General features: G+C 40.9%; 1 protein-coding gene across 4 annotated transcripts in view; it reads left to right on the top strand.

Annotated features, from left to right (window-relative positions):
* Positions 1–22,285, top strand: part of LOC113994327 (fatty acyl-CoA reductase 1-like) — a 135,767-nt gene that overhangs the window by 45,072 nt on the left and 68,410 nt on the right. For all 4 annotated transcript variants that reach the window (XM_027733249.2, XM_039380169.1, XM_027733250.2 and 1 more), the window contains one exon: positions 17,046–17,271. In XM_027733249.2, coding sequence (XP_027589050.1) covers positions 17,083–17,271 — 189 coding nt within the window. In that variant the 5' untranslated portion in view covers positions 17,046–17,082. The remainder of the gene's footprint in view (positions 1–17,045; positions 17,272–22,285) is intronic.

Here is a 22,285-nt window from a genome sequence, read left to right as displayed (position 1 = left end):
TAGAAATATCTATCAAATAAAAAACTCATCTGGGTTACAGTGTCAACTTGCCTGTAGCTGTTGCAGTTCTTCTCTCATGGTGTGCCATGACTGCGTGTGCCCAGTGTGTCCTAGAGCTGTTTTATTTCCTAATAACTAATGGCTTCTCTACTTCCTGCAAACCTTACAGCACCTCCCTCACAGCAAAGAGGAAGGAGGGACTGGATGATCCCTGTATTATGCAAAAAATTTCCCATGTTACTAGAGAGTTGGGCTGGCTTTCCTGACTAAACTAACTGCATGCTGATAAGCTTCTGTAAGGGCTGATTTTTTTTTCCAGGTGTAAGCCATTTTCCTAAATCCTTGCCCTGTAAGGGATGCTAAAGCTTCTCTTCAGGGCTAGGATTTTCCCTTTTAAGGGATCCCCCTCAGTCCTCACTTCTCCATTACCAGCTGTGACTCTTTCATACAAGTGGTGGTTTAAGGCTGATGGTGGCTACCAGGGTTTTGTTTTATTCCTTCTTGCTTGGTGGCCAACGTGGCCTCTTTCAAGCTTCCCAGTTCAGAAGACACCCCTGCATGTTGTCTTCTAAACATCGCTACGGTTCTATAAATAAGGGGAAAGAAAAGAAAATCTTTGAAGGGAAGTAGCAGTGTTGGCAAAACACTCACAAGGAGTTGGAGATGTAGACTGAAATTATTTGAGTGAGCCATCATGCAAATCCTGGGGAAAGTTGCTATAACTGTTATGATTGTTAAATATTAAAATTGGAGTACTTGCTGAAAAAAGGTAGATTTAATGTTCTTGCTGACAGGCCAGTGTTTCATAGTTCGAAGACCTTGGCAGTGATACAGGACTAACAAAGCCTTGCTTTTTCCTGCCCCTGCCTCATCTGTTGTGAGACCACTGTCTCACAACACCCTCTGCAGTGCTGACACAAGTCTTTCTCAAGCCACATCCTAAACCAGTCCAGTGTATTTGTTTAATTCACAACTTGACCCCACAAGATTTCTTCCTGCACAAGTGAAGGGGGAAGAAAATATGGCCTGAGTTGCTAAAGGTAGAAATTTCTAGAAAACCTTAAAGCTGCTGCCAGAACCTCTGTATTTAGCCAGAGTGCAACTCATAAAAGAGAGCAGTCGAGGATCAGTGGTGCTTCTCCCTTCTGAAATACACTGCACTGATTGTCTCAGTCTTACTGTAAGAACTGAAGAGTGTTTGTAATTAAGGCTTATGAATCTACACGTACAGCAAACTAATTGGCTCAGGCTCTGTCTCAGTTAAACTTCAGGTACTGTAAATTTGGAAGGATCAACCTGCTATCAGAAGATTTTCCTGTAGTGTAAAGATGATTTAAGAACCTCTGTATCACCTACAGGCATTGCTGTGCTTTACACTCATTAGTACTGCTAATTGCTTGTATGGAGGGTTTGGCACCTGGCAAACCTGACACCTCACAGCCAGCTGGGGAACCTGGCAGTGCAAAGGTGCCTTTCTTCTGCTTTTCCTTGACTTTTAGATCATAGATAGTAGTTTTTATTTTCTGTCATTGTTTCTAAGGATGATCTGCTTGTTCTGTGAAATACTCAATATAAGTTCTTTCTGTCCTGCTGAACTCCACGACTTTCTAACCTGAATTGGAATGCTGAAGTTTTCTGTAGGTCTGGAAAACTCTACAAGAATGCCTGACTCTTATTTGTAAGAAACAGGTCATCCAGTCTCTTTAGACAATCTCTTTATCCTCTTGGAATTTTGGGTACACAGGATCACTCTAATTGCCTTTATTCTTCAGCCCCTCAATGTGTATGTCTTAACAGCAACCATTTTATCCTCAATGTTACTAGCAGATTTCAAATAGATCAAATAATTTCCAAGTAAGTATCATTAATATCAAATTAATATTTTTTTCCCAGCACAAATCGCCTGCCATTGTCCCTCCTGTATCTGTGCTTAAGCTTCCCTCTGTCAGAAGGCTCACACTGTATTCACAGGCATGATTTCTTTCCCTTCCAGTTATTTAGGACTGTGTCTCTTGCAGGACATCTCTGCCATTCAGTTGTTAAAATCCAAGTTTCTTGGCGTGTGTTCAGTACAAAATCAAAGAGGAGGGATGTGGTGGCAAAGCCTACAGTGAATGTGGTGGCAACTTCCCAAAACCAACATTGGCTTCCAGTGCAAATTAAGGCCACCTTGGAGCATTGTTTACTCTGCCTTCAAACACCCTTCTGATAAAACAGGGATCCTTGGGTTGTACTGTTTCTCTGACTGCCACCTTTTTTCTCTCTTCATCCTCTTTTGGAAAGGGGTCAACAAAGAGAATTGGCAACAGTTATAACAGGGAGTCTCTGTAGGTTGTGAGTACTCAGCCAGGAAAAATTTTCAGGAAGCCAAATATGCTGAGTTTTGGGCTGATTTGCACTGCCAGGGGAAAAAAAAAGTGTTTTTCCTAAAATAGCATTTTGTACTACAGAGACTTCAAAAAATAAAATTTTGAGCAGAGTGAAACACCTCTCCCATTTCATTTTGCTTTTGCTCTCACAACAACAGGGAGGTCCTGCTTTTATGCCATTAAACTGGAGAGAAAAAATGGTTGTTACTGCCACGTATTACTTTACTACTCTCTTTTCCCTGAGAGGTGTAGTTGAGTGGGAGCCCTAATCTCTGTGTGCTTATTTCAGTAAATATCTCTGTATCGCAGGAAGTATCCTGCCTCAAAGACTACTTTTTGGCGAGGTCAGTGTGTGTTTTGGCCGTTAGTAACAAAACTTTTTTTCTTTCTTGTGGAAGCCTAGTGTGGATACATGCTACTTACTATGTCCCTGCCCAGCTGAGCTGTGTATTTTGGCAAAGAATTTCCAGCCTGGCAATCTCTGTGTACTTTATGTCAACCCTTCTTAATAGGACTCTTATCTGGACCCGAGATTAGCAGTAAGAAATCCAAGGTGGGGGATGTCCAACACATGCCGCAAGGCTTGGAGGTGAATAATTTGTGTCTGAAGAACAAGGACAATTAATGCAATGGCACTGGCACTGGCAAGAGGACCTTGTGCCTTTTGGCTTCTGTTTTGAGAAGGAGAGGTTGGTAACAGTTTGTTTCCTGAGAGGTAGTTCCACACACACAGGTTGCTACAACACATGTTGATGTTTATTTTCACAGCATCTCCAGGATCTGGTGTGAGGACAGACTCTGAACTCGTGTGAGACTCTCAATGGATTGCAAAGATCCAGGAGATGAGAGACCTGGTTAAAAAGGCAAATCTTTTGTGTTCTGCTTGGCACAAATGAACTAAGAGGAGGAGATCAGGCTTATTCTGAATATCAAATTTTAAAATACACAAAATTACAAAGGTGCAAGACAGAATGAGGCTGCTTTCTGTGTCTTAGGACGATGGAGCTAAAAGCACCAAAGCAAGTTGATACTGCTTGAGAACTAGTAACATTTGCTTGATATTTATGTCTTCAGACTGTGAGCTTTGTTTCCAAGGTCATGAGGTCATACAAAAGTTAAAGAGAGCATCATTTCTTGGAAAAATGTAATAAAAAAATCATTAACAGGAATTGAGTCATAAGTTGTTTTTTCTTAAATGATATGGGTAAATCTTTCCATTTTAGAGGGGTCCTAAATACTTCCACCTTGGAACATAGCGATCTCCTGTCCCTACAAGAATAGAAAAGGCTTTAAAAAAAGAATGGTCATAGGAGGCGTATTTATTTTTGTATTTCACTGTGCTACTTGAAGCTATGCTAATATACCAACTCTGTGTGGTCTTGTGCATTTTCAGGGCAGGCACACCCTAATCCATTCCAAGAAATTTCTTTATTTTATAGATCATGCTAGGATAAGATTGGGGGGGGAACCAGGATTGCAAAATTTGTGGATAATTTTATTTATCTGATAATGAATATCTTAATTGTTGGCCAATAAAAAGTAAAAATAAAAAGTAATTTAAAAAATTTATTCAGTATAGGAGCATGTAAATTTTGAATGCAGAGCTTCTTAACGATGAGAAGGGAATTTGTGCTTAAGGAGAACATGTGTGCACTAACTTGAACTTGACACTGACTACAACAGGATTATTCAAATACTTTAAACTTAATTCAAACTTTTCTTGAACTTTTAGAACTAAAGCATCATTGAATTACTTCTTTCCATCCCCTTCTTGCATTTCAGTGCACAGAGGATATATTAGATGACATTGGTACAGTCTGACCATCCTTTTTCTGATTCTGCACTTATGTTTTATTCAGTGCTGGATTTTTTTGAACTTCTGTAAGTGAGCCTTGTCATCTCTCATCAGCTTGTCTTCTAAATATTGGAGAAGAGGGGAAGAAAAAAATTGGTCTCTGTATTTGGAAAAGGAGGAAAAGTTTTCTCTGTGCCAGCCAAGAGGCATTTTCTATTGACATTTTATTGTCTCTTCCTTCTGGACAAGTGTGTTTCAAAGGCTCCCAGTGCTGCAAAGCTCTCTGCTGCCTCATTATTCAGAGCTGCTGATGTGAAGAGGAAAGTTCCTTAATGCAGCTTTCAGTAACTCCAGGGAATTGTCTTTAGTTTCCTCTTCCTGCTCTTTTCCCTTTATCTGAAGAGTAAATGTTTGTGTTTCTTGGAGAACTTTGGGGAGAGAAATCTGCAGGCTGTGCTGCCTGTCTTTCACAGAAACTGAGTGAGGAGATTTGAGGAGTGTATTTTCCTTGCAGTTTGTGAGAAAATCTAATTGGGAAGGATATATTTTTGATCTTCTGGTTGGCTTCTTCCACATTTGATTATTATTTCCCTCCTGAATCCACGGTTTTGTCTTTTTTTGCTCGAGTGAGAGTAATAACTGCATGGCAAAAAAAAATCAAGAAAAAACCCCTACCAATAACGAAAAAAAAACCCCAACAACAACACAAGACTTTTTAAAACGTGCATAGGCACATGAGAATGATGAAATTGTAATACTACAGCAACTATTTTGATAAAATCAATGTGTCTTACAACTTATATGGTCTTTCTTGCTGTTGCACTCATTGGTTTCTGAAATGGAAGTTACTTCTGATCCCTGTTATAGTATGACCTAAACAAATCTCCAAAAAAAGTGGCTGCTTAGCACTGCATCATTAACTGTAATTCATTAGCAGCCCCTGTGAATTGCATTGCTTCTAATAATGGGGATAATAAAATACACATCTTCTTTGTTTCTCTGGGGTATTTTGGAGACCATTAGTTAATGTGTATAAAGCAGGGGTTGAACAAACACATTAGTTCATTAAAAGAAAGCATTTTTAACAGCATAAGGGAGGGATAAACACTGCTGTGCTGTGTTTGCTGTATTAGTGATTCACATATATAAATATATATCAAAAAGTATTTCCACTCTGGTAGTTTCTGTGTGACTCAGCTGTGATCAGAGACCTGTTGTGAGTGGTACTACTGCACTTGCATACTTCCCATCCCAAAGGGCTTGGGATGCAGCAAATCTGTAGCCTGCTGGAGGGATGTGTGTTTCAGGATTTTGCATCTCTCTCTGTGTTTTGAAACAACATCCTCGGACTCGCTTTACATTTGCTTTTTAGTTTTATTTCTGTTTTCTCAGTCTGTTTATCCTGGTAGAAGAGACAGAGGTGTACAAGTTAGAAGAGTCCAAAATCCTTAAAGCCATCTGATGAGGATCAAGAGCTAGCAAAACTACCTCTTGAGAGTAACAAAACTCTCAGAAATGAAGATAATATTTAGTATCAAGAGTACAATCAGTTAAATTATGAAAGATTTTGTGACAGTGTTCTTACTGTTAGTAGAATGAGTTCTGCTTACTTATTATGTAGCCCAGTTTCAAATAAGGGAAGAGCTGATGGGGGTAGAAAAAGAAGTTTTAAAACGTAAGTACAAGTAAGGCCATAATTTCTGTGTTTTGTTGATACCATCTTACAAACTGCATCTTTAAAATCTATCCCAAAGTATTATGGTGGTGGCTGTCAGATGCCAAGAAATGAGAGATTCTCTGTCCATTTCCTACTTCTTTCTGAGCTATGTCCTGCATGTGAGGAGGCCCTTATAAGTTGTTTTTAATTTCTTTCAGTTTTTGTTCTCAGTGTTAAGGAAATTATTTTCTGGAAAAGTTCAGTTTCCACTTCATCATTGATGCAGATCGCTGGGTTATCTCCCAGGAGTGATTTAGCTCCATGTGTTTAGAGATCGCAGAACTACTTTGTTTTAAGCTACTGTGAGTAATTCTGGGTGCAGCATGGTGAGAACTCCTGGATTTGCACACTCAGTTCATTGTGGTAGAAGCTGAATGGAAAGTCCTGCATAAACACACTAACTCAGATACTGATCACAGGGAGTTCTACAAACTCTCTTCTTTGCTGCTCTCTTACATTCTTTTTTTTTTTTTTAATAGAAGCTATGTTTTGTAGTCACACTTAGCATCCATGACATGGTCACCCTCATCCTACCCATATTTAGTAGGTTTTCTTCAGTTTTCTGCTTTGATCAAACGCAGGTTTACTCCTCTGAAAATCCTAGCAGCTACCTTGGATCTACCTATTAATACGTGGCTTGTTTTCACGTGGCTAATGATGCTTCTGGCTTAACTGGGCTGCTTCTGTATTCCCTGCTGAAATTTCCAGAGGAGAAAGCCTTCTCCCTCCTGCTGCCTGCGTGTTGTGTTTATGATCCCAAGGAAAAAGAAAATTTGCAAGCTCTTAGGATGACATTTGCTGTTGGAAGGGGCAGGGACAAAACCAGTAGTCTCGCTGGTGCATCTGAAACTGTAATTCCCTGGTCCTGAGATATCCTGCAGCCTCGGGAGGAGCAGCAGGAATCGGCTGTGCATGTAACTCCGTGTTTGTCTCGCTACAGATCAGGGATTAAAGAGGTGGGGAGTGCATCCAGACAGGGAGTCAAAGCAGTGGAAAAGCCTTCCCAGAATGGTGAGGTGTAATGGGAGACAGAAACACCCTGAACCTGTGCAGGCCTTCTGTCTCACTGGTTTCTCTCTTAAGAACTCCATTACCCCTTCCCAATGCTCCACACATGGGTCCTTGCAGGAGGAAGTGGCCTCCTGGACTCTCCTTGCCGTGGTTTCTGTGCATTTCCAAAGGGAGAAGGGGATGTTTGTCAGTTCATCACATTTGCACAGTGACAGCCACCACAGGGCAGGAACCTTCCGAGCTGGAACTGCTGCAGCTTTGCTGCTGTAGCTGCCTCGGTCTGTGCACCCTTGTGCTGCCTGTGCAAGGTCCTTATTTCAGTGCCCAGGACTCTGACAGCAGAGCTGTCAGTGTGTTGTGGTTCTAGTTCAGGTAGTGCCAGAATTGTCTTCAACAAGCAGGGGATGCAGGGAAATACTGGAGAACTGATCACAGATGCTGGCTTGCTGCAGAATGAGCCAGCCAGCAGCATGCACTAACCAGCCTTAAAATCCCCTGTGGACTTCCTGGAGTGAAATATGCTTTGGCTGAGCTTCTTCCCTGTTCCTTAAGGGCTTGATCCTTCCCTCTCTGCTGAGAATTCACTGATAGGAGAATGTTGCATAGCAGAAGCCTGGATATCTTCTGTCTTATTTCAGTAGCTGGACAAACCAACAATCCAAGCTGCAGTTGTTGTCTGATGGATTGCCAGGTTTACATCAAATGCTCTAAGTATGAGCAACAGAGAAACCTGGGAGAAATGAAAAAAATAAATGCTTTTTGTTTGTATTTAGTCTATCTGAGTTTTGAGTCAAAGGTAAAAGGCAAACCTGGGGTATTTCAATTGATAATGTTCTCTGTCAGGTTTCAATTTAAAAAACCCACTTAAAGGTATCTTAAATCTTTGGGCTTGAAAACGTGTGTCTGTATTTATATATGCTTTGCTATGAAATTAATAGTATAAACTATCACTCTGGTCATCCTTATAAGAAGACTCCTCTTAGTGGGATATATTCCAATATTTTTATCTTTCAATCCCAACCAAGGCAAGAGTAACCAGGTTCTAGACTGCGCTTCTTAATAAAACCTCAGTATAAAACTGCTCAGACTGCCGAGCTCTCTATTGGACAGAAAAATAATTACAGTTATTTAATTAACCTTAAATCTGTGTCCGAACACAGCAGGTAATTTTTTCCACTCTGTTAGATCTGAGATCCAAAGTGTGAAATTTCATTTTAGCTTGCTGTCACAGGACTGCTAAACTTCTTAGTGCAGTCACCACATTTTTCTGTTAAGCAGCACAAACCATGCTACTGTATTATCTGAGCTCATCAAGACATTTCCCTCACAACATGTCAAGAGCTTCTCAGCTAAGTAGTTTCCTCTGTCTTACAAGGAAGGTATTAGCAAATTCAGGCAGTATGAAGGGATGAAGAAAAAGGAATATTTGCCCTGTTGCATCTTATAAAGGTTTGCAGTATGAGGTGTTCTATAGCCAACTGTCATCAGGGTCTTGATGACTCAAAAATGGTTGAGGCTCAAGGGAAAAAGCAGTCGACAGATTTTGTGTCTACAACCTAAAAATGGTTTTCTGTGCATGTACTATACAAGTACATGCATATTATTAAAGAAAAGACTTCAGTAAAAACCCTTATGCTCTGGGAGATCCAGACAGACCGAGTGCGGAACTCTGTGGTCGTCAGAAACTGTGTATGTTTGAATCCCTACAGCTTCCTTGCTTTCTTTCAGCTGGTGTTATTCAGCCAATTATTAATTATTTTGCATTTGTTTTGAAGCTTAATACAAACAAAAATATGCACATATAGTCATAAAAAAGCACAGGGGTACAGAGCTACTCATGTTTTCTATTTACATCTTCCACTGGACATAGCTGTGAAAAAGAGTTGTAACAGTAGGAAGGTAGATAAGTGTTTGTCTTTTAAAAGCATGGTCATTAAGGGGTCATCACTTGACCATATTCCTGTACATTGTCCTCAGTTTCTTCTTTTGTTGTTTTCTGTAATTTTTTTTTTTATGTTTTGTTATGAAAACATATAAATGCAGTTTCATTTGATTTTGTTAAGACTCCTAAGCATTGTGCTTATGTATTTACCTGGCAGGAGAGCTGGATGGAATGACAGTAGGAAAGAGAAGGTAGTCTCAGGAAGGCAGTCTCTCCATCATTGCATGACATAGATTTACTTACTATATTGATCTACTTGGATCAATATTGCTGTTGACTCAGAATCTTGAGTGAAGATCATTCTTTTTTATGTCATGACAGTGCCTTTGTGAAGAACATGGTTGCTGTAGTCACATAAATACTCACATTGCTGCTATCAATCACCACTTCTTTTTCATTTGTTTCAGAAATGTGGGCAGTTTTTAGTTACCCTGTGTGGTTTGGGCTGTTGTAGGATGGTTTTCTGTGAGTGCTGGAATGGGAGAATTGGTGGGAAGGTAACAACCCTGAAGCTGCTGTCCCTTCAGAGCAGCTGTGCTAAATGGACTGCTCCAAAAGTGAGGCTTGAAAAAAACAGCGAAACACTTCATCTTCCTTTGACCCTCAAATTGCATGTGATTATGCTTGAACTGGCCCAGTCATAAAATAATTTAGATTGAAAAATACCTTCAAGATCAGAAAGCACTTGACCTTGTTGAACCTCATACAATTGTCCTCAGTCTATCAATCCGGGTTGTCCAGTTCCCTCTGCAATGCCTTCCTGCCCTCCAGCAGATCAACGCACCCACCCGACCTGCCATCTGTAAATCCAGCTCTTCCCACAAATGCCATATATGCTGGTGCCAATATTTTTTGACAAGGGACAAGACCAAGTAGTGGAAAAGGACAGAAAACCTTCGAATGCTAATACATTAGCTCTTGGATGCTAATTAAGTTATCAACTGAGATCACTAAAATAAAATAAATATGCCAGACCAGACTGTTATCACAGAGAGAGTTACAGACTCCTGACTTAATCACTGAGAGACCTCCCTCCTGCAGTGGTAAGGTGCAGTGTGATTGGTGTGCAGTGGGTAGGGCAAGGGTTCTGATTTAGGGTCTTGGGAGAGGACTGCTAGTTGTAGAGATCTCAGGAGAAAAAGCAAGGTGAAAATGGCTGTGAAGAGTAAAGTGGGGGAAAGAGAAGGGAATGGATTGCCTGCAAAAATGCTCTGACATAGGATGTCTGCATTTAATTATGCTGAGGCAGAGCAAAAAGTCCCTTCTAGTCCTGATCTCTGCACAGCACCTAAGCTTTGATCCTGTGATTTGCTCAGTGGCTTTCCAACAACTATCTCTCAAAAAGAGGGAGCTCCCTCTAAAAAAAAGGGAAGAGTGGGTACAGATGACGTGTGATGCAGAAAGGAGCCTGCAGAAACAGCTCCTTTCATGTCTCTGGTAGCTGCAGTTCTTATAAGGTGGCTGATTAAATAGGGGAGAGGCAGAATACGTCCCTACTTGAGCTATTGAGAAATATTTGTTCTTCAAAATCCTGTATCACACACGTAGGTATGTCCTCAGCACTGTTGCCTCGTTCCAGCTCTAAAATGTTTATAACCTTGTTTTCATCAGTTTTAGAGAGAACATAGACAGAGAGACTAACAGTTTCCACTAAAAACTCAAGGGGATTCTCCTGTGTTGTGTTGCATCAGTGCAACACACATTGTGCTTCACTTGTTCTTCTCTAATTCTGAACAGGGTGAAACAGTTTGGGCTGCTGAAAAGAGTCAGATGGTCTCTGAAGCTGTACAGGTAGTGCTTACACAATGACCACATCTTGAAATTCAAACTTTTGCCCTACATCTGCATCTTGTTCTGTGGGCAGGTCTCTAGCCCAGCAGCCGCAACTCCCAGTGATTTCCAGAGGATCAAGAGCTGCTGTCCTTATGTGATGCAGCATCCAGCGTTTGCAGGATCAGGCTGTGCACACTGCTCATTGCCTCCAGCTCTTAATTATGCTGTCACACTGCACTGTCTCTTTAGATTTAACTGTTATAAATTAACACGAATTGCAAAACTGGTGTGATTTTTCAAATCGCAAAGGGTTTCCGGAAGCAATGAGAGTTTCTCCTTGCATGTTGCTACTTGGATATGCTGTTATGGAGTTGAGTCGGTACTGTTGGCAAACAAAAAATGATTTGAAATATATTAGCTGGAGAAAAGTGGTTTAACCTTCAGGCTTCTAGCAACAGCATTTATATTTGGTGTAAATTGCTGGGAGCAAAATCTCTCGCAAAGAGGATTATCATCAGGAGTTCAGTCTGGCTGTAAATGTGCCCATCTTTGAATCACAGGATTTTATTTCTTTATGCTGCATTAGCATCTATAGTGCCTGTACAAAGGGTGGATTATGACCTTCCTTTTAATTCTGTAGCTAAGTGAGAGAAGGTTTATCTTTGCCAGTTTGTTATTGCTGGTAGGTTGTTAGTGCTGTTAAATAACCATGGAAGTTTAACAAACCATAAGGATCTTTTAATTTGTCCCTAGAACAGCCATTTTAACATCCTCTTTGCTTCATTTTTTGCCATCAGTGAAATTCTCCCCCACCTCTTCCCAAACATCATGTGCTGCACAAATCTTCCTGTGGCTAAAAACCTTTGGAAATACATTATGTAACTCGAGTGCATCACTGCTGGTACTTTCTGCTTGTTCTTGTTAGCAGCACAAATGTTGTGCAGTGGTGAACTACGGCCATTTTCCATTCTGAGTCACTGTTATTTATTACTGAAAATGCAGAAAATATTTTAAATATAAAGGCTCTAATCTGAGCTAATTCATGTTGATCCCAGCTGAAATGTTGGTCATGGCAGTGGAACTTCCCTGGTTGTGAGTTTGGCCCAGTAAATGAAATCAGTGGAACTGAGTGACATAAGGCTCCTCTTGGTGTTACTGAGAAGCCAGGAGTTAAGTCACTGTGATGAAAAACAAGTCACTGCTTCAGCTATTGCTACAGAGCATGGTGTGAGACTCTGCTCTGGGACTCTAAGGCCACGGCACGCTCTATTACTTCCAGATGTCCTGGGGCTAAAAATAAGCTGTGAAATCTCTGCAGCAGATCCTGGTGCTCAACAAAACCTTGACATCCATATAAAGCATCTCAAATGACAGAGCCTGCACAACTAATGTACCTGCATACACCTGAGATCTCACTGTGAATTGATGGATGCTGTTAGAGCCCTTGTTTCTAGTGCCAGCACACAAATGAAACATATAGATGCTTATTGCATTTTTCTTTGTATTTTTAATTTTTGTTCTTTAAGCATGGAATGGAGCTTTTTGTTGCTCCAGGAGTCAGCAGGTTGGAAAGATGCTTTGTTTCAGAGAGGATTTTGCTCCATAGGAGGTGGTGGTAACACTATCCCTACATCTGCATCCATGTGCATGCTCTCCTTGGATTACAATGATTTGCTTCGAGCCATACAATTGCTGTATATGCATTGGCACTGGAGGAAAATTGCTCATTGTTCATGTATCCACCTCTACTGTCCACAAAAGTGAAAAGATCAGGTTGTTCCTGTTACAGTCCCATTTGTGGGATTATTTATTTGCTGATGATTAAACTAACAACAAGTGCTTTCAGGCAACAAACACATATTAGAAAGAATTGCTTTTATGTATTATAATTACATGCCTAGTTTATGGACTCTCTGTCACACTTCCTGGAGCAAAATGTAAAAGAGAAAATAATTATATGAAGATACATTGTTCAGGCATCCCCAGTGTTCAGTCCATTTTAAACTCATAAAATAATTAATAGACTGAAGAAGCAAATTGATGAGACTGAAATAGTCTGTGACCACTTTATATTGCTTTTTCTGATCTCAGCTATGCAAGTTCTCTGAAGCAGCAGAGGAATTTTTCTTTCTGTGCATGTCCCAGTTTAATTATGACTCTTCCAGAATCCTGATTAAAAAAACCTGTCTTATGTATGATTGGATATTTGCACCCAAGATTAAAAATTTATTTTCAGAGAAGTGGCCAAAAGTTATTTAGTCTTAAAGGACTTTCGCTGTCTTGTAGCTTTGTTTCAAAAAATATTATTTGTCATTAATTGTAATTTTGGTTTTGAGTTGAAAAGACAAATATCCCAACAAAAAAGCTTCTGAAATGGCCACTGCCCTAGTTGAGTAGGGCATGGAAATCCCAGCAGTGATCTAAACCATACTGAAATAGTCACCTGTTCCAGTCTACCTGTCCTTCATTGCTCCCTTTTGCCATCTCTTTAACCCCCTGCAGGCACTGACCTGCTGTGGGCAGTGGCAGCAGTTCACATACACGTTTCCCTTCCCATCATTTTGGCTTTGGTAGCAGTCACACTCTTCATTACACCACTGCAATCCAGATGTGGATTTGGCATCACTGAAATATGTGGAAGATGAGGACAGTGTAGTTATTCTGTTAAATACCAGCTCAATTGTATCTGCTCTTGGTGGGGGAAAGCTCTCCTGTACTATTCTGCTAAGGATATGAGGGTTTTCTTTTGCAGGAGGAAAGCATTAGGTTGGCAGGATTCCCACCTTTTCCTTTGCTTGTCCTTTGGCACATGCCCTGGGCACAGGATCACGGCTTTGTTTGTACCACAGCCCTGTAGGTCGTCCTTTATGGCTGATCCAGAGCAGACTCTTACAGGCACCAGTACCAGAACTTCACCCTCAGAGCAGCTGGTGTCTGCAGAGATGCTCAGTGGGATTTCTGGCTCTCTGGGAAAAAGCTATTTTTTTTCCCCACTCCAGCTGAAGATCATTGAGCATCAGAGAGATTTGTGCTGCTGCAGAGTTGCTGCACTCAGTAATTCAGGAGGCATCAGTGATCACTGCCCTGCTCCAGTTAGTGCCTAAAACCTCAGAGTTGCCTGTAATGACTCGCTTGAATTGGGCTTCAAGAAGCCCTTGTGTGGGCTTTTCTCCACAATTCAGTGGCTTTCTCACCTCCAGTCAGTTTTGGAACAGAGAGGAACCTTAGGCTAAGAAATTGTCTTTATCCTTCTTTACCTCAGTAAGGGTCAGCTCACAGCAATTGCTGACCGTGGTTCAAACTTCAGATAGTTCTACCAGACACTTAATCCCCTGCAGTTTAATTGACTGGGAAATAGTTAATGCTCAGTATTGACTGTTCTTTCATTAAAATTAAAAGTAAAGTATGACCTTCTGCAGGAAACAATTTTTGTTCCTTTGACTGAGTGCAAAAAGCCAAAAAGGCATGCATAAAGTTCTCTGTGTTTTGAAGTAGACATCCAAAGGGTTAGGTCAGCAGGCATTTTTTGGATCACACCCTTTAACCTCAGAAATCTTCTGGTTCCTTGAAGTCTCCATACCTTCTTCAGTACTTTCTTTACAAAGACCAAGCAAAATTATTTAAAACAGAGAAGAATAAATCGCACTCTTAAAAATACAAAAGAACCCAAAGATAGTTCTAAAAAATAAAAAAGCCAAAACTAAGTTGAAAGGAAAATTTTAGCAATCCTGAATATAAACTGAAATCTGCCTTTTATTTTGGAACCTAGTAAAAACCTCTTTAAATTTGCTCAGACAGCGGAGATTCAGGGATCTGTCTGAACATATCAAATTGAAGCATTCTGGCTCTTGTGTCATGATCTCAAAACATCAATTTGTTTGTGCATATTAAACAAATACGCAGATATTCTTTCCTGATAGTTATCATGGCATCAAATGGGTACAAGATTTTTGTATTTTCTTTTGAAGCTCCTTTAGGAAAGGGAAAAATAAATGTACTGCATGCAGACACAAATCTGATCCCTTAATAGGCAAACATCATCTCATTCTTTGTGGCTTTTTATTGTGGATGAGGCCCTGAGCAATGGGATCCAACTCTGATACTGGCCCTACTAACTGTGTACTGCCTCACTTGGACTGCTTTGCTGTAGAGAATAGAAAGGATGTGATTTTTCTTCCTTTGTCTTTAAACCCTGTAGGGTTAAGCCAAGAATCAAGAGAAACAGATTGCCTTAGAAGTTCCTTTTTTCAGTGGCTGTGCGCTTCCATTTTCATCATACCAGAATAGCTTGGGAGATGCAGTTGATTTCCCCAATTTATGGAATCAAACCTTCAAAATGGTCTCAGACTAGATGGGGAAGAACTGTCAGTTATGTGTGTGTAGTCCTTACCAGAAACACTGAACAAAGTTTGGCTGCACAGTTAATTTTAGGGACACTTCAAAGTAGTGTGATTTATTTATTTTGCTATTCTAGCAAGCATTGAACATCTGACCAAAACAGATGAAGCCCCTTTTGGATAACTTTGAAACAGATAACCCAAATGAAACAACATAATAAATTGATGTCCACATGTGGAAACCTTTAACAGTTATTTGTGCAGTGATCTACAACTATAAGGCAAAACAGAAATGTTTAGTGATGCAGGTGGGAAGTTGCTCTCTACTCAAGTGTGGGAAGGAGAGGAACTCCTATTAAACACTGTGGTAATCTACAAGTTTGTGGTGCAAAGTACTTTCTAAATGTACCTTTTTTCCTAGCAGCATATTAGGTGAGGTTAGGAAGATATGATCTTCTGAATATGAATTTGAAGTAAGGATCCAGTGGCTGGAAGTCTTACATTTTATCTTTTTGTTTCCTGATGGTCAGTAGATTTTGTATGGTCTCTACTGACTAAGGACTTCTTAATTTTTCTGTGTTGCAGGGCATGTGTCGTGACAAATTTCTTAAGTCTTTTGTCATCTCCATTTTATCTGGCTAAACTACCAGCTCCTTCTGACCTTACACACCCTTTCACACACTCCCAGGTTCTGCAAGTTTCCGTCATCCAATATCACTCAGTTTTTCCGAACCTGAATGAGATGTGACATTTTGTTATAAATAAGTTCATTATCTAAGAGTTTAACCTGTTTGTTTAACTTCCCAAGTGGCCAGCTCTTTAATAAGACCAGGTTTTTAATAGGCCTAGGTGGACCTTCTGTGTTCATTTAAATTATAATCTAGACCATATCTGAAAGTAGGCTAATACCCAAATCCACTGAGCCAGAATACTCACAGCTCTTAGTTCGTAAAATTGTGTCCCTCAGAACTTATTCTGCTTGACCCACTTTCTAAATCAGATTCTACACCTGATGATTCGTTTTGGATAAAGAAATTCAGGGATTTTCATTTGTTTGATGTGAAGTACTGTGGTCCCAGGCAGCACTGGGAAAGAGGAACAAGAAGAACAATGTCTGTATGAAGGCTTGTGGTTTTTCTCTAAGTCAGGCACTTCACTGTGCCTCAGTGGTTTGCTAGGCTTCAGAAATGCAAAAGGTTTGGTGAAAACAGGGACTCTTAGAAGACTGCAAAAACGCAACAAATGCAGTATTTCAGTTTTGAGGTATTTGCATTTTATTAGCGTGCAGTTCACTCATGCTGAGAAACTTGAAATGGCCAGCAGTGTTTCTGAAGCTTCTAAAGGAGGAAGAGAAGTTTTTCTGGGGTACCTGAAGATCATTGTTCTGGTTCTTGAATACTTGATTACTATTCTTGTTTCTTGTTGTTTCGAATTCTGTAGGCTTTTTTCAAAATAAAAACATTTAGTGGTACTTTTCATGAGCCTTTCTCTTGCAGTATAAATGTTTTATGCTTGCTGTGATCTGCAGCACTTCAAAGACAGGAGTTGTTTTGCTTCCATTGGACTAACAGGGAGAGGGGCTTTTCTAAGAGGATTCAATCCAGCCTTGTTTGTCATTTAATCAACTTAAGAGTTCGAATCAGGATGGCTGGGGTCATACAGGCCTGAAACCATTGCATCTAATTAAAATACTTAACTGGGACACTTCATGTGGGAGCCTGGTCATGTCAGCCCCGTTATTTAGTCAGTGGATCTCTAAGAGGGAGTTCAGGCAACCTAAACTCCAGAGAAAGCTTCATGGCTGCCACTTCACAGTGTAGGAGATAAATACTGTTCAACACTGTGTGGAGCATCTACTGCGGGGAGTCTTGGACAGCACGAGCTGTGTTGGACTGCTGTGTGCAGCTATGGTGTCACATGGAGGATAAGGCTGAGCCTGAGGTTTTTTAAGCTTCTCAGATTTTTGTGGTATATTTTCACAGTAAAGACTTTTTAAAAAAACCCTCTTTTAAATTGCCATTGACAAACGTGAGCTGCCATAGGTGACTAGAAAGGTTCTCCCAAAAACCCTATAAAAACCTTTATTTCTTCATCTTCTCAGGTGTCTGCTGCAGGAAAGGACAGAACAAGAAAGCACCATGTCTGCAGTCTCAGCTTATTACAATGGAAAGACTGTACTTATCACAGGAGCGACAGGTTTCGTGGGCAAAGTACTGCTGGAAAAACTCCTGCGCTCCAGCCCTGAGGTGAAAGCAGTTTATATTCTTGTCAGGCCAAAAGCAGGACAATCAATGCAAGAGAGAGTGGCCAACATGTTGAAATGCAAGGTAAGTTTCTATGGTTTATTCTAGAATCTGATCTGAAATCCATTTGGGTGAAGCAAAGGACTCCTGTTTTACTCAATTCATGAAGAACCAACTTCTGCTGTAGCTGTTGCATATATTTGGTGTGTTTAAAACAACCAAAAAAAATCTTACATTAATGTGAACCCGGGTCTGATTTTGATAGGGGATGCAGCATCTTACACTGTAATGATGTAATCTTTGTGCTTCCTTTTTGCATTGCTGTTTGGTGAGAATATTTTTTGTCAAAAGTGTGTTACCGTAGCAAATTTCATTTTCGCAAGAAGAGCAGCGTTTTGCATTCATAAACTCTTTTCCTTCCCCCCCCTTTAAAACTTAATGTGTGAACATTAGCATTCAGAAATAAAACGGAGTGTGAGCCCATCACACCCTGCTTCTCACCCTTATTGGAGAATTAAAACAATTTCACAGGATAAAGCCTAGTGGCTGCATCGCTGCAGTACAGGAGGGCATCTGCCATCTTCTGTGTCAGCTCCAGCCTAACCTCATTTAGCAAGGGATAAAATGCTGCTGCATTTGAAAAGGGTGTTTTCCAGAGATGCTTGCAGTAGAATACAAAGGCTGTGGGCTGAACAACAGACCTGTATGACCTCCACCCATGTCCCTTGATTCTGCAGAGGCTTTTTTTGCCATCCTGGTGGGGAAATCCAGATTTCTAGTGGCAAGAACAATGTCAAAACCCTTTGCTATATTTAATGTAGAAATTTATAAGGAGATACTGCTAAACCAGTTATCTAGAGTGGACTTGGCCTGAGGACCTCAAGGCTCTTGGATCCTCAGGCTTTTAGGCCAGTGGTGAGGTCATGGACTAGCTCAGACTCCTCCAGCTTTGGTAAGTGCCAGAGTTCAAGTTAATGCTTAATGCTAGTGTGAATTTGTACAGAGCTGATGTGAAATGAGAGGAAGGGACAGATCTGGCCCTAGCAGGCAAGGAATTACTTGGAATTAATCTGAGAAATGTCAACATATCTTTAGAGTATTGACCTATAAGTTTGAACGAGACTTGACTGGCAGAATAGTCCTTCTCCTTCTACAAAAGTTAGAGGTAAAATAGGTCTACAGATAACTTTGAAACAAGAATAACTGGGAGAAAAAATGCATTTTTCCTCTTAATGTTTTGAGGCAGCAAGCTAGAAAAGATCTTGTGTCTGTCCAAGAACAGAGTTTGATTATTTTTGGTGTGTTTTTAACAGAGGGTAGGTTGTTTTCATGTTCAAGAAAATTTGTGAGTGATATAAAAGGAAGCAATCACATTGGTTGTTTTGTGCAAGTGTCTCATAGAATGATTTAGTTATGAAAAGACCCTTATGATCTTTAAGTCCAGCTATTAACCCAACACTACTGAGTCCACCACTAAACCCTGTCCCTAAGTGCCGCATCCACACGGCTTTAATCCTTCCAGGGAGGGTGATTCAACCACTTCTCTTGACAGCCTGTGCCAGTGTTTGAAAACCCTTTTGGAGAAGATTTTTTCCCTAATATCCAATCTAAACCTTCCCTGGTTCAACTTGTGGCCTCTCGTCCTGTCCCTTGTTCCCTGGGAGCAGAGCCCGACCCTCACCTGGCTCCCCCCTCCTGTCAGGGAGTTGCAGAGAGTGAGAAGATCCCCCCGAGCCTCTTTTTCTCCAGGCTGAGCCCCCCAGCTCCCTCAGCTGCTCCTCACAGGACTTGTGCTCCAGACCCTTTCCCAGCTCCGTTGCCCTTCCCTGGACAAGCTCCAACCTCTCAATGTTTTTCTGGTAGTGAGGGGCCCAAAACTGGACACAGGACTCAAGATGTGGCCTCAACAATGCCAAGCCCAGAGGGACAATAACTGCCCTGGAAATGACAAACCTAGTTATTTTTCAAGACTTCTATAAGCTTTGTTTGCATTTTATGTATAAATACTATTGGCTTATCTCCTCACTTGACCAGCACAGTTTGGTGCTGGTGTTAGCTCTAGGTGAGGCTCCCTAGTAGGTGTTTTATTGTTGCAGCTGTACTAGATGTACCCATTTTCCTTCCTAGCATGTGTCAGCAGTTTAGACATGCCAGCAGCAAACACGACTTGATAACCTCTCCTTGAACCTTTGACAGCTTCAGCGTGTTTCAGAGGAACAAAAGGAGGAGGCTGGTCTCTAAGTTAGGTTGCTGCAGTGTTGGAAAGAAAAACTCCAAGGGTACACTCACAAGTGCTCCAGATCCTCTCAAGGAAGAAGCTGTTTTTGTGATCCTGATCTTTTTAAAGTAACTCAAAAATTCTTGCCTAAGGCATAAACCCTACTCTTCAAAGGTGTCTTCCTTGTGAAAATGTTGACAGCCTTTGAGATTCTTTTTTTCTAGAAATGAAACTGTTAATTCCACTAACTGTTAATTTCATGACTGATGAAGAGGGCAAAAAATATAATTCTTAACATTTTTTCAGATTGTTTCCAGTTGAGTTTGCTATATGTCTTTAACCCACATAATGGGTCATTCTCAATCTAGAGATTGCCCTTTCATTTACAGTTGTGGGAAATCACAGAATCAACTGGGTTGGAAAAGACCTCTGAGATCATTGAGTCCAGCCTTTGACCCAACACCACCTTGTCAGCTAGATTCTGTGATTCATTTTACATTTAGCTTTGATCTAGTATTATCCTCTGAAATTCTTGTTTTCACACCCAGAAAGGCAGTATTCTAGGAACCAGAGAAATAGAGAAAAACAGGTTTCCAACTTTTGAATATTCTAAACAAAGAGATAAAATGAGTATTTGGGATGAAGTAAGATGAAAGCAGACAGATAGATTGGCCAGAATTAGTTACAGTGCATAGTGTTTGGGTGCTTCAGGTAAGGTCCTCTGGGGACTCCTGATTTTTGAAAGAACTTGCCTAGAACTTTTGATCTCTCTTCATGTATCTCTGTGAAATTTTTGTGGCTTTTGTCATTATATCTATAGGGGTTTAAACTCTGAGGTGTCACATTTGTGAGCTGTCTTGTTCACTGTGTGTGTATGCGACTATGCTGGAAGATGACTCCTGTTAAATAGAAAAGCAACTAAGTTACAAAAGGGTAATGGGGTGTGAAGGAGCAAAATAGCTTAGTTTGTGCTTTTCAGTGTTTTTTACATTTCAACTTCTGAATCCAACATGAAGAGTAAAATACAAAAAATAGTTTGGTCATAAATCAGAAGTCTTTGTCTGTGTTCTGCAGCTGAACAGATAACTTGGAAACGTAATGTAGTGCTGGTTTGCTTAGATCTTGTTAAATTAGTTTTACATGTGGATGCATTATTGCATTAATACAAAACGTGTAATGAACAGATACTCAATTATCGCAGCATCAAATCCAAAATGAGCACGTGCATTGAGGAATGTGTGGTGACCTTGCCTATTTATGAAAGGAGATGTTCTATTTTCCAGCAGTAAGTCCCTAAGGGAATCAAGCTATTACCCTGTGCTTAATGAAATGCCATGTCTGCATTGCACAGAGCGCAGATGTTACACAAAAAAACACCCCAAATTTCAGGAGTGGCTGCAGCCTGTAGATGTGGATCACGAGGCAAAGCTTGACAGTCCTGTTTAATTGTTACTTGATGGGAGGTGTGTGTTTATCAGAGGTAGGGAATTGTTTCAAGGAGTATTTTTTGTTGTCTGATCCCTCTGTGCACAGAAACAGACAGGAATGCTTGGAAGTGTTGTCTCAGATTCCCTGGAGAACAGTTACTGGGCTAATGCTGAGTCGCTGATTGTAGCTTTCCTGTTGTCCCTGGGAGAGCAGAGCATTTTCCATGCCCTGCATGCAGTGAACCAAGGCTGCTGCTGCTGCCAGGCTCTTTCTCAGATCTGTTTGTTCAGTGCTCCTAATTAGAAAGATGAGTCAAAGTGGGGAGTGGAAAAGGCTCTTATTAATGTTTCTGATAATTCAGAGAGAAAATGGGGAGGCTGTGAGGCCGTTGAAAATGGGGAGCTGGGTGTGACCAGAAATGCTTCAAAATGCTGCTGCTTTTTCTTATTGTCCAACCACAGTAACCCTTATAGTTACAGTGGATGGTACAGACAGACCTTCTCTTCCCTGCAGAGCTTTGTCTGGAACTGCACATTAGGATGGGACTGACCACTGGAAACAGCAGATGCTTGGTGCTATCAGACACCTCTGCCTCTTCAGTATTTCCTTGTCAAGTGTCAGTAAACATACGGCAAGACCCTCTGTTAGCCCTATAAATTTCACCAAATCATGCCAGATTTATCTTTTTTCACCTCCTTTGACTCTCCATATCTCTGCTCCCTCACTCATGGAACTTGCTCATCACTAAACCAGTGCCAAACCAGTGCAGCATCACTCCATGTGAATCCCCTGAACTGACCACTGCAGTGGCGCACGCACCTGGATCGGAGTAATGAGGTTTTTAGGCTGGTGGAACAGGATCCTACTTGCTCAGTAAGAGGTCTGGAAACTGCTAATTGGAGTGAAACAGAGCTGAAGATCTTTTCTGCTTTATTGATTATTTAGATTTGCCTCACTTTTGTGAGTAAATGATCAGAAATAACTCTGGTATTTGTGTACCAAAGGAACAAATCTGTCATTTTAACAAAAACTAGTTTCTTACTTGACCCTGTGATTTGTAAACCTTGTTATAGAGAGGAGTTACATCTCAAGGGTGGTATCTGACACGAATGTGGGCAAGGTTCTTAAGCAGTCTGTTCCTCTTTCCTGAGCTACCACTAACTGTTCCTTGTTCCATTTCAGTTCTTTCTCTCCTCCAATTTGTGTTTCTGTTCCAAGATTGGTATGGGTTTGCTTTCTGTGTTAGCAGCTTTCATCCTGCATCCTGCAGCACAAGGAAGGGCCAACAAGGCAGGTGCTTCCAGCGAGATAACCTGTCACGCTGGACAAGAAAGAAGCCACCACTAGTCCTGAGCTCAAGCCTCACTCACGCGTCCCTGGTGTCTCTTTCTGCTGTTGCCTGCCAGCTGTCAGCACAGACTGCATTCTGCAGAAGGGCTGGAAGAGCAGCTG

This window comes from Pipra filicauda, unplaced genomic scaffold, assembly GCF_003945595.2.
Source record: "Pipra filicauda isolate LSUMZ 115617 unplaced genomic scaffold, ASM394559v2 scaffold188_size1440453_pilon, whole genome shotgun sequence".
Taxonomy (NCBI): domain Eukaryota; kingdom Metazoa; phylum Chordata; class Aves; order Passeriformes; family Pipridae; genus Pipra; species Pipra filicauda.
The sequence above is the reverse complement of the archived record's forward strand: the minus strand, read 5'-3'. Positions and strand labels throughout refer to the sequence as shown.